We start from the raw sequence: 12,699 nt of genomic DNA, 5'->3' as shown, positions 1-12,699 counted from the left end.
AAGGACAACTAAAATCAACAACTATAAAACCACAGTGTCTGTAGGAGAGTGAAGATTTCATAATATTGACTTTCCATAGAAAGCCTCCTTTGTTGTTTTTTTAAAGATATTGATTGATTGATTGATTTATATTAAAGAAGGAGGAGGGTTAGGGGCAGAAGGAGAGCGAGAATCCCATGCAGACTCCATGCTGGCTATAGAGTCTGTTGCGGGGCTCCCACAACCCAAGCCAAAACCAGGAGTCAGACACGCAACTGACTGAGCCCCTCAGGTGCACCCAGAAAGCCTCCTTTGATTTTACTTGCCTTTGGACATGTGCTAGTTTACCTGTCTAGAGAAGCCTGTTTAAGACCAGAAGGTTCTGGGAAGACTTTCTGGAGAAGAGACTGGTTGCATTTTTCTCTTGTTACTGTTAGAACCCTCTTTTTTTTCTAAAGTTTTTTGTAAAGTTAACCACCTCTTACTTGTCAGCCATTCTTTTTTTTTTTAAGATTTTTTAAAAATTTACTTATTTGAGAGAAAGAAAGCATGAGCAGGTGGGGAGGAGCAGAGAGAGAGGAAGAAGCAGACTCCCCGCTGAGCAGGGAGCCAGATGACCTGTGGCGCAATCCCAGGGTCCTGGAATCATGACCTGAGCCGAAGGCAGACACTTGACTAACTGAGCCATGAGGTACCCCTCTTTATATTATTCTTTATATTAAATTATCCCTGTTCAAATTACTGATGAGACTTCTATCTCCTAACTGGACCCTGACCGGAAGAGAGGGGACAAGAGAAAAGCCACCTGCGAAACGAATTAATTGCTACTGAACTGCCAACTCATGACCAACACTCTATATTCTACAACATGCTTAATAACTGATTTTATTTTAGTATGGATTACATCAGACATCCCATAATCAGGTGCTAAATATGCCCATCAGCATTACTGCATTGAGTACAAAATAAGTAAATACCCTTTATGCCTCCATAATATGAAGGCATTTATCCACTCAGCAGAGATTCATCCAGCAGTGTAGGCATGCTTGGCACTAGAAGAGGTGCTAAAAAAAGGAATGGTACTCTGGCCTTGCCTTGCTAGCTTGTCTTGGAGACGGGCCCTGGGTATGTGAAAAGTTAACCAACAATGCAATAAGAGTTTTCAAGGCAGCATACCGTCCCATTAGCATTTGTATTGCTTCATATTTCCAGACTAAGTAATGTTGCAGAACACCAGTATTTTGTTCTGCACAACCCGCTCACATTTCTAAGCACATGGGCGTTCATTTGTCTTTTCAGTTGTTTTCCATTTTCCCTACATACCCGATACTTGCTGGTAGGAATTTCAAGGGTTGCAAATTGGTAGGTCCTCTGTAATCAATGAAAATAGTTTATGACACCAGATCTTTGAAATGGTGTCTGAATATGCACACTTTGGGACTTTAGGAGTTATCTCTTTTACTGTATAAATTACTGGAAGCCAGCTGTGCAGGATGAAGCAGGAGTGCTTTGTGGAATGTCAATGGTTTGGAGATTGTAGGGCTCTATGGGAAGTGATTCAAGTTTTAGAACCTTTACGCAGGCAAGATTCATGGAGCCAGAATGAGGGTCTGGTGTCCCTTCCTGCATGTGCACTGTATGGGATAATACTGAAGATGTTCTCTTCTCAAAATTATTCTAGAAAGTCCCTTGAGTGAAGCTATGTGCCCCTCTCTGTGTAGTTCTTGTAGAGGCGTTGGATCATATTGACAAGCAAATTGGTGTCTGGAACTCTGAAGTATTGGTGAAGGAAAGACTCTGGAGTCTGCTATAGCCCAGCCTTTCCCAGCACATATTTTGAGGATCCTTTCGCATACTGAAAGATGCTCGACCTTGGTCAAGTCCTGGGAAATGCTCTCTAGTCTAGAATATCCTCCTTCTCTTAGACACTGCCAGTGCATAACAAAGGCTCCCTGATAAGTCCTAAAATAAAAGGAACCTGTCATTTTATAACAAGGTATTCCTGAAATTTTATCTACGCTGGATCCTTTCTTCCTTTAAATATTTACTGTCCCACCAAAATATTGTTTTCTCTACACCAGTTAGGGAATCTAGCTGTTGTTTTTGAATATCCATCTTCAGAGCCTTCACCCACGTTTGTGTGTGTGTGTGTGTGTGTGTGTGTGTGTGTGTGTGAACCTTTAGGGCTCTTAAAAAAACTTTTTTTGGTGGCTCCTGTCTGAGAGTGGATTTCAATCTGCACTTGTTTGGGCAAACAGCTGTTTGCGCTTAGCTTAGCAAAACAGGCCTTTGTTTTCTGAGCCCAGGTCAAGGTGAGGCAGGGCTTGTTAAGGTCCCTGGAGATGTTCATTAGTGGCACTTTCTGTCCCCATCCAGGTCCCCGTGGAAAGAGAAGGGGATTCAAGTATAGGAACGAGTATGGGAATGTGGCCTTTTGCTGGCCACCTAGACATCATGCTCTGGTTTTACAATCTCTTGACAGTGTTTTAGGAAGAAAGCAACCCATTGCAAGCCAAGGCAACATGTTGGCATCACTCGGCCTGGGTTGGATTGTCTTTGCCAAAACACTTGCTTTAAGATAGGCATATATGAATTAATTCATTTATTATGTGAGTATTTGCTATACATACAAATTTATCAAAACTGATATAGAGAGATAGGTCAACATCTGAATGCAGTGTTTTCTCTAAAGGCAAATGATTTTTTTTTTTCTGGTTCCAAAAATAAAAATGTTGTACAAATTTCAAGCAGCATGTGGATCCCTGGGTGGCTCAGCAGTTTAGTGCCTGCCTTCAGCCCAGGGCGTGATACTGGAGTCCCGGGATCAAGTCCCACATCGGGCTCCCTTGATGGAGCCTGCTTCTCTCTCTGCCTGTGTCTCGGCCTCTCTTTCTGTGTCTTTCATGAATGAATAAATAAAATATTAAAAAAAAAATCAAACAGCATGAGGGCAGGGCCCATTACGGAGAGAGGAAAACTGGGATGCCTTGGCCCCTTGTGTGTTAAGAGAATCCTGCTGTATGTTCTATCTGTAGTCAGGAGTTTTAAAAGTGTTTATAAATATGTGTCACCTGGGCAGCCCCAGTGGCTTAGTGGTTTAGTGCTGCCTTCGGCCCAAGGTGTGATCCTGGAGACCCTGGATCAAGTCCCACGTTGGGCTCCCTGCATGGGGCCTGCTTCTCCCTCTGCTTGTGTCTCTGCCTCTGTGTGTGTGTGTGTGTGTGTGTGTTTCTCATGAATAAATAAATAAAATCTTTAAAAAGAAATATAAATAAATAAATAAATAAATAAATAAATAAATAAATGTGTCACCTAAGTAAGATGGAACTCTGCTATAAAGTGGTTTTGACCCTAACAGTGTGTCATAGCCATTTCTTGATATTGGTAGATATATTTTTTCCTTGTCCTGTTTTAACCACTTTTTGTCATTATACTGAATGTGATACCATAATTTAACTGGTTATCAATAGATTATCCCATAAATAGATATTTTTTAGTTGTTTCCAATTTTCCCTCTATAAATGAGCAGCACCAGAGTGTGATAGTCACATGTCTGTGCCCTTACCCACTTATCCAAGTTTTTTTCTTTATATAAATTCTTGGAAGTAGATTTCCTGAGTCAGTGAGTGTGCCCACTATTAATTTTGGAAGGCTATTACATATAATACTACTCAAACCAAGTATGCCAGTACCTACTTGAAAATTTTCTCATTCACACAGTGTATTTTTGATCTGGAAGTCATTATTTTTAACATACAAAGTCCTTGTGCTGTTATTCAGTCTCATTCCTCCTCTCTTCTATCTCTAGTAGCCTAATTACTTCACCTATTTTAACTGTGGGAAGCATATAAGAAAGTCCATAGGAAACAACAACAAAAACATTGATCTCTAAACATACTAAGTTAATTTTAAAAGTAACCAGGTTTTTTTTTTAAAAGGCTTTATTTATTTATTCATGAGAGACACACACAGAGAGAGGGGCAGAGACAGAGGGAGAGAGAGAGAGAGAGAGAGAGAGAAAGAGAGAGAGAGAAGCAAGCTCCATGCAGGGAGCCCGATTGGGACCTGATCCCGGGACTCCAGGATCATGCCCTGGGCTGAAGGCAGGTGCTAAACTGCTGAGCCACCCAGGGATCCCCAGTAACCAGTTTTTTAATCCAAAATAAATACAGCACTATATACTCTTGGACTAATATTACTAGATAATAGCCTTGCCAAAATGGGATCCAACTAAATGCCTTAGTTGTACAGAGGCACAAAGTTATAGATTTCAAGCCATCAGGAAAATACAGATTTCCAGGCCATGATCACATTTGTCTCTTCTCTTATCATCCTGCCTCCTGCTTATTCTTTACCGCAGTGGCCTGACTTCCAACCAGAATTTTAATCTCCCTTAGGTTTCATGGGAGGTGGTATACAGAGGATCTCAAATTCATAGATAAACCTCCTATAGGTTTATCTTCCCAACTCATGCAAATGACTAAAAATCACGACTGAAAATTTTTCTTTCCCCTCAGGAGATTAAAAAGAATGTTTATCTCTGACACATACTCCCAACTAAAATTGTGTTCTTAACTTTTTAGTTATACCAACAGATATTCAAGGGATTGGGTATAGAAGCAGGTGGGTTACTGCTTTGTGAAAAATGATTGATCATGGAGGAAAGACTCTGAAACTCTTGTTTGCTCTTCACTGACCGCTAAGCCCAAAGAAGAGAATTAATATGTCACTTATATATGTGCTCGAAGTATTACTAATTTCTCTTTATTATCTGAGAATTTCAACTTAGATTATAGAGTGTAACTGCACCAAACATGGTATTGATTGATTCAAGACACATTCTCATAGTGGGAGGGAATATAAGTAGGAGGGTTATTACAAAGATAAACTTACTATGATATTTTTAATTAGCCAAAGTTTATGTATAGTGTAAGCAACTTTCCCAAGTATATTTTTATATTGCATTATTATGGTACAGTGATAATCGTATTTGAAGGTGCTTATTCCATAAATGGATTATAGCATCAGCTCTCATGACAGCTGAGGTTATTGAACCTGTGTTTATTACGAGGTTGAGAGAAGGGAATCGCAGTGAGTTTAAATGACTTGCCCAAAGTCAGCCTGATAGCCAGAACTGAAACCTGAGGATCTGCCCAATTCTCAGAGACCTTGCACTTGACCTGGATGCTCTGCTGATTCCCATGGTCCTGGGACAGGTGGTGGATCTGTCATTGTATCAGCCATGCCTTTTGGTGTCATTTGAATACAGTTCAAATTCAGTATCATAGCTGTGCTGCCTGCTTTCTTGGTGTTTATTGGCTGAAAACCTTCCCATAAACTACATCAAATTGGTCCAGGTTTATATGACAGAAAGAGACAGTTTTCCACTAAAATAGCAAATGTTGGATAAATAAATCATGATATATCCATATGATCGTATTCTCTACATTGATAGAAAAGAGCAAAACTATTGCTCCATGGGATGTAGTTGAATCTTGATACTGCAATGAGTAAAAGCAGGTGAAACAAGAGACTCTATGATTCTCTTCTGTATACATATAGAATATGGGGGGAGTATCAACTGGTGGGGAGTTGTACGGGAGCTTTCTGGAATACTGGAAAGGTTTGTTTTCATCTGCACTGAGATGACACCTGTGTATACGTGTATACGTAGAAAGTCCTACAGCTGTACACCTAAGGTTTGTGTTCTTTATTATTTTATGTTAGATCTCAATTTAAAATCCAGATAAAAAGTAAATCACAGCACACATCTCATCTGGGGCTTCAGTGTCCATGCGAGGGCCATTTTAACCTAAGGACATCTGCATCTTAGAATTGATGCTTAATGAGACCTGTTATCAAAGCATGCAGTATATTTTATGAAGGTTTTATTCGAAAGTTTAAGAAACTTTGAGAACTAAAGGGGATGCGCCCCATTAGCTGACAAACCACTTTATGTGGCTCATTCTCTGTACTCTTCTACCAACAGAATATTGCTCTGCGCTTCATCTAGCATTGTTGGACCTCACAGATTTAATATTCTAAAGACACTCTCATGTTTCCCAGAGCACTGTTAGCCTCTTTGAATTACTTTTGCAGTGGTATTAAGGTCTGACTAGCACAACACCTGCAAAAAGGTGTTCCTAGATTTTAGGAGATTTTCATGTGACGTTTACAGATGTACAGTTATTTCCTATGCCATAAAACTTTGGCAATTTCTGTGCCATCATTGGAAGTCTCCTGCTTCTTAGTTGAACTCTTTGTAACAATCATGAATCAATCAGCCATTCCCCAAAGACTTTTTTGAGGTCTTTTCAAACAAAGGAAAGCTCAAAGTCTGGTTGACACAGTACTAATACTATACCTTTTAATACTGTTGCATAGCTCATAGGCCTTGAGAACATTACAAAAAGAAAAATTTCATATTCTTGTGTTTCATTTGCTTTTGTTCATCTAATAGCTATATCTGCAGCATAATAGATCCTACTTCAATTCTTGGCACTTATTAGGTGCTTTGTAAATATTTGTTTATTTTATATTTCTTAAGTAGTCTCCACTCCCAATCTGGGCTCGCACTTATGACCTTGAAATCAACATTTCCAGACTCTACTGACTGAGCCAGGCAGATGCCCCAATATTTGTTGATTTTTATAAGTTAGTGAGTCAGTTAGTGAATAAGCAGGTGGTTGGTTAATTGTATGGTTTAGCACTGATAATTTAACAAAATATTTACTATTCAAAACTTATCAAATTCTTCACATATGTGCCTGGCACTGTGCTGTTTTGTGTGGATTATCTCATTTAACTTTCTCAACAGACCTATGAGGGAAATATGGTTAGTATATCCATTTCATAGATTGAGGACACTGAGGCTTAGGGAAGCAAGGTAATACATTTACCTGAAGCCAGGACTAGCAAACTTCCTCTAGAAAAGACAGATAGTGAATACTTTTTGCTTTGCTGTTCAACTCTCATAGCTAGAAAGTAGCCACGGACAATATGTAAACTAATGGGCTTAGATGTGTTCCAATAAAATTTTATTTATAAAAAGTTAGTGGGTACAATTTTCTCAATGACCATAGTTTGCTGGTACCTGTCACACCTCATCACTGATAGAACTTTGACTTGAACCAAGGCAACATGACTTTGAAGACCATATAATTAACAAATTAGGAAGAAACTATGATCCATTAAAGTAAAAGGGTAGGAAACTTGCTTTAGCAGTCTTCATTAATGATGATTTTATTTTATTTACTTGTTTGTTTTGCTTTTTCCTTTCCTTCCAAAGTCTTTCTTTATCAATCACACTGCTTTTCAGTTGTGAATTTGGAAGAAAATAAAACCAAAGCTCTCTTCATTATAATAGTCCCCTGGTCTGTATTCTGTGGGTTGTAATACTTGTCATATACAACCTTTCATTCTGTCCCTGCAGGTCCACCCTGGGAGGTATGCATCATTGTCCACTTTCCCAGAGACATCAAGTCATGGACCTCAGGTCACACAACCAGTACACATCCAGAACTTGAATCAGAGTCTTTGGACATAAATCCCATATTTCTTATGCTAAAATTTTCTCTTATCTTTTTTTTCTCTCTTATTTCTTTCCCCCTTTTTCACTTCTTTTATAGCTACCTGTTGTTCTTTCCAGAAAGCAAACATTAGTTAGTGTCTGCTCTGTGCCAGTACTCAGGTGGGTGGATCTGGGAATATAAAATCAAATTAAATGAAATATGATCCCTGCCTGCAGGTAGCTGTCAGCCTAGTCAGGGAGGCAGGTGTTTAAGCAGGTCATGATATGACAGAAGATGCATTATGGGTGGCTCCTGGTGATGCTGGAGGGGATGAAGACCTCCGACTTGCTTAAACTTTGAGAACCTCCCCAGCCTGGATTTCCTCAATGGACCAACCACCTGGGCTGCCCTCTAGGCTTTAGGTACTGACAGGCAGAGATGAGCACCATGGGGGAGGAACTAGAGAGTGATGAGTTAGCAGGTACTTGAGATGGGCCAGTGTGGATGGAATGGTTGGGGAAAGCCTCTAGTAGCTGAAGTTTGAAGAGTGAAATCTCTCCCTGCAAGGATCTGATTGAGGAACATTCTAGACAGAGGGAACAAGGCCAGGGCCAAAGTGAAAAGGCCCAGGAGTATCTGAAGAGGAAGGCGGAGGGAAGCCAATTCAGCTAGACTGGAATGAACTATGGGAATCATGGCAATAAGAATCTGCAGAGGGCCTTGGCCCAGATCCTGGAGAGCTGCTAAGCAGGCACGTGTTGTGATTAGATTTACTATTTAAAGGACTACTCTAACTCAGTGGTTCTCACTGTCAGAATCACCCAGGGAGCTGTCAAACATCCAGATGCCCAGATCACATCTTAGGTCAATCAGAACAGTGTTTCATCATTGTTGTTTGTTTTTCTTTTTGTTTTAAAGCTGATTAAAGGTGGTGCCAGTACTTGGAGGGCACAGTAGAGAACATAGGGAAGCCAGTTAGATAAAGCTGTTGGAGGTCATTTAGGTTCAGAGTGATGGTGGGTTAGGCAGCAGAATGGATGAGCTGGAGAGAGATGGTATATGAATTCGGATTTGAGGTATGTTTAGGATATAGAATCTTCTGCACTTGCTGATACATCATACGTGGTATGGAGAGAAAATAATTCCCTGGTTGGGTGAAAAATAATTCCTGGTCTACTGGGTGGAAAGATGTTACCACGTTACTGAAATGAAAGATTGACATAGAGGTAGGGGAGCTTATGCTTGGTTGGATTTAGCTTGTAACCCTGATACTATTGGTCCATCTGTAATCAGAAGTAATTGTATGTGTATCTTTATGTGTGTTTGTGTAAACCTGGCTGGGTACCAGCAAGGCAGGCCTGCCCTTTTTTGGAAAGGGTAGCTATGGCTAGTTTTTAAACAATCCTGGGTGTGTTAGGCACTGTGCTGAACATTCATTTAATTCTCTTAATAGGGGCACTTGGGTGGCTCAGCAGTTTAGCGCCGCCTTCAGCCCACGGTGTGATCCTGGAGTCTTGGGATTGAGTTCCGCATCGGGCTCCCTGCTTGGAGCCTGCTTCTCCCTCTACCTGTGTCTCTGCCTCTCTCTCTCTCTCTGTGTCTCTCATGAATAAATAAATAAAATCTTAAAAAAAATAATTCTCTTAATAATGCTGTGGGATTAGAGGGCAGTAATCATGTTTTAACAGATGAGGAAACTGAGGTACAGTGAGATTGTAATTAACTTGTTTAAAAGATTTTATTTATTTATTCATGAGACACAGAGAGAGATAGAGATAGAGAGACAGAGACAGAGACAGGCAGAGGGAGAAATAGGCTCCATGCAGGGAGACTGACGCCGGACTGGATCCTGGGTTTCCAGGATCACGCCCTGGGCCAAAGGCAGTGCTAAACCCCTGAGCCACCCAGGCTGCCCTGTAATTAACTTTAACATGATCACCAACTGTCAAGTGGAAGAGGAGGATTTCTAACCTGGGTCTAGCAACCTGGTTTCAAAAACTCTGCTTAACCCCTACAGTAGTCTTATACTCGCAAGTTTCAAATGAGTTCATCACAGGAGATGCATGCTCATTGGTTTCCAAGAAGCGACTTATTCCCAGGTCATTACCAGTGGCAGTTTTCACAAAATAAACCTCTTCCTGGTTAAATATTACCTATGCCTCCCCTACTGGGGCCATTGTTTTCAAGTGAGCTGCTGAGGAATTGGAAGATCCTGGGCACTGTTGCCTAAATAAGTAGACTACATGCTCTATGAAGAAATCATATTATTTTCTCAAAGGAGAGAAAGTTGGCCCAGTGAGACAATGATTGCTGGGAACAAACTTTCTGGCTTTCCATTTTGTTCTGCTACAAATAACACGTTCTATCAATCAAGGCCTGCTGGGAAAGATTTTGTCTTTCCTCATTGCAATTTAATTTTATCCTCTGTTGAACTCAGGTGCATTTTCAATACAAAGCTGAAGTGTTCAGTTAGCATTAATCTGTGTCCTACTTGAGGTCGGGCTGGCCCTTGTGTAGACTATTATGTACTTGAAAGGAGTTTTGCTAATTGGTAGATTTGAAGACATTTGTACACTTAAATAATTTTTTGTATCCCCCAAAAACAATGCTTAATGAAGGCTCTTAAATCAGATGCTCCAACTTTAATGACAGTACTCTGAAAGCAGTTTTCACTGCTTTGTTGAGGGATGCAATGAGATGTTTAGATGAGTTAACAGATTGATTTCAGAGGACAGTGACAGCATAAAGTCCCCCTTACAGTATCGGGCACCAGAGCCTTCACGTAAGTGTGTGGTTTGGAATAGGGAATGCCCCATGAGGTATTGCTTAGGAAAAGTGGATTGATACTTCATCAGTCTTCAGAGGCTACCCTGGGGGAGCAATCATTCAGTGCCCTAAAGGAGACACAGAGTAGAAATACCCCTTCCAAAAGGAAAAACCAAAAACAAAAGGTGTGGAGTATAATTAGTCTCCACTTAGCCTGGTTGCTGTGAATCAGAAACAGCAGCAGCTGCTCACACCAGTGCATTTTGCTGTGCACCTTGCTCAGGGACATCTTTCTTTGAGAAGCCTCAGGTTTGGTGCTACAATTTGTCAGTTTCCTATGGTTGTTCAAACATAAAAGCTACTGAAAACGCTTTATCCCAGAATTGATGGTGGATGTCTGTTTGCTCCATTTGGGATTTGCTCACTATTTTTACCAAATTTTCCTGGTTGGAACTTGGATTTGAAGCATATTGCTTCCTCTCAAACCCTAGAAGCTGTGATGTCACATAGCAGTTCAGATCTGTGAGAGGCAAGACCCTATTTAAAGGGATGGGACCTGCCTTGAATAGCTGATGCACCAGTGTAAGGAAAATGGTGTCATATGGATTCTTTAGGGAGGCCAGCACCCTCATCTCCCCGTGGGAGCAAGTGCTAGACTGGCAGATCTGTGAGGAAGAGGTCTGTGATTTGTTCAGTGCCATATCGCAGGACCCAGTTCTCGGCACGTGGTTATCTGTTGCTGAGTAACAGGTTACCACAGGCTTTTGAGCTGCTGAAACCACAGACATTTACTGTTTCAGTTTCTGTGGGCCCCTGGCTTCATGGTTTCTCACCTGGCTGCAATAAAAAGTATCAGCGTTGAGGTCTTATCTGAAAAAGTATCAGTGTTGAGGTCTTATCTGAAAGTTCAACTGGAGAAGGATTCGTTTCCTCAAGGACTGTTTAACTGAGGGCCTCAGTTTCCCCGTGGCTGTTGACTAGAGACCACCTGAGCCCCTCACCATATGGGCTTCCTTATCATGGCCATTTACTTCACCAAAGCATCATGCCAAGAAAACAATAGTGAGAGTGTGCTATCAAGATTGAGATTAGAATCTCTTTTAACCTAATCATCGAAAGCATGTCTCTGGCTCTGCTACATTCTACTTGTTAAAAGGAAGCCACTAGATCCAGCCCATCCTCAAAGGGAGGAGATTACACAGGAGCCTAAAAACCTGGAGTTGGGGCTGACGGAGGGCCGTCTTACCGTGTCAGTCTAGCACAGCATGCAGTTGGCACACAGGACATATTTGTTGAATGAGTGAGCGTAAGATCTGGGTTCTTGCCATTTAGGCCAAAGGCCTCATTCCATTCTTCCCCCATCACCTCTTTATACAACTAACTATAAGATGAGCAAGGTCATTTTAATATCTTATATATAATACCTACATGGTATTTACAGAGTCTTCCCCATCCCTCATAATGCTGTCTGCATGCTTCTAGTTTTTCCAATGTGATGACCTTACCTACTTCTAAGGAGGAGTGTTTTCAAGAGAAGGATCAACCTGGTGACCCCTTTGATCCGATATGCCTCATCTTTTGTATTTTTCTTGCTGCACACATGGTAGGGATTTAAAGCCGTCCCCACACAGTGCTCTCTGGATTCGGAGCCTTTTGTAAATGGAGTGCCCCGAGCAGCTTTTTGCTTCTGGGGAATGAGAAAGCAAGGGTGAGAGTTCACGTGTAATGTGTTTTGGTTGAAGCCACTTGCTCCCTGTGGAAGCAGTCAGCTCTGCTTTCTCCCCCAAGACTTTGATATTGTTGGGGCTTTTCAGTGCGTGGCAGGATTATTAACAAGAGAAAGGCAGAGCTGTCCAGCACTGCCACAGTGGATCGAGAGAAACTTACAAACGAGTCACTGAACCTGAAATAAGCTTCTCTTGCCCCAGGCTTCCCCAGATTGCATGTCCTTTTTTTTTTTTTTTCTTAATTTCAAAAATCATAGCAGTATCTGTGTGAAATGGCTTGCACGATAGCCTTAGACTTGATCATACTTTGCTGGGTTGGAATTTCTTTTTTGCCTCTTTCCAGTTCAAGAGCAACCTTTACTTTGAGAAGTCTGGCAGGGGTGGGACAGGCAGGTTCTGGGTCTCTGTTTGGAACTGCTGTAAAGGCTTCCCCACTACCTTCTTGGCTCTGAAACACAATACATTAAAAAGACAAAGAAGGACAAAAATCACCATGTGGAAGTTCCATTTGTCAGGTGCCCAGCCTGCCCATTTTCTCTCTCTCTCTCTCTCCTGCCTTGGCTTTGAAATTGAGTTTTTGAGTGAGTCCAAAGCCAGAGGAAATGGCATTGTATACCCAGTCCGGGACAGTTTGATCCTCGTGAAAAGGAGAAATCGCCTGTATTGACAATAGGCGAGTCTGCTGCTGGCAAGATCCGCAGTTGTGCAGATTTGCT

At 41.3% G+C, this 12,699-nt stretch overlaps 1 protein-coding gene across 5 annotated transcripts in view; it reads left to right on the top strand.

Moving 5' to 3' along the window:
* The window catches only part of PTPRG (protein tyrosine phosphatase receptor type G), a 705,078-nt gene that overhangs the window by 519,048 nt on the left and 173,331 nt on the right, over positions 1-12,699 (top strand). The window contains exon 1 of one of the 5 annotated variants that reach the window (XM_035703549.2): positions 8,497-8,566. The exons of the other annotated variants lie outside the window; for them this stretch is intronic. Coding sequence (XP_035559442.1) covers positions 8,528-8,566 — 39 coding nt within the window. The 5' untranslated portion in view covers positions 8,497-8,527. Of the gene's footprint in view, positions 1-8,496; positions 8,567-12,699 lie in introns of those variants that run through there. 5 annotated transcript variants of the gene reach the window in all.

This window comes from Canis lupus, chromosome 20 (assembly GCF_003254725.2).
Source record: "Canis lupus dingo isolate Sandy chromosome 20, ASM325472v2, whole genome shotgun sequence".
NCBI lineage: Eukaryota > Metazoa > Chordata > Mammalia > Carnivora > Canidae > Canis > Canis lupus.
The sequence above is the reverse complement of the archived record's forward strand: the minus strand, read 5'-3'. Positions and strand labels throughout refer to the sequence as shown.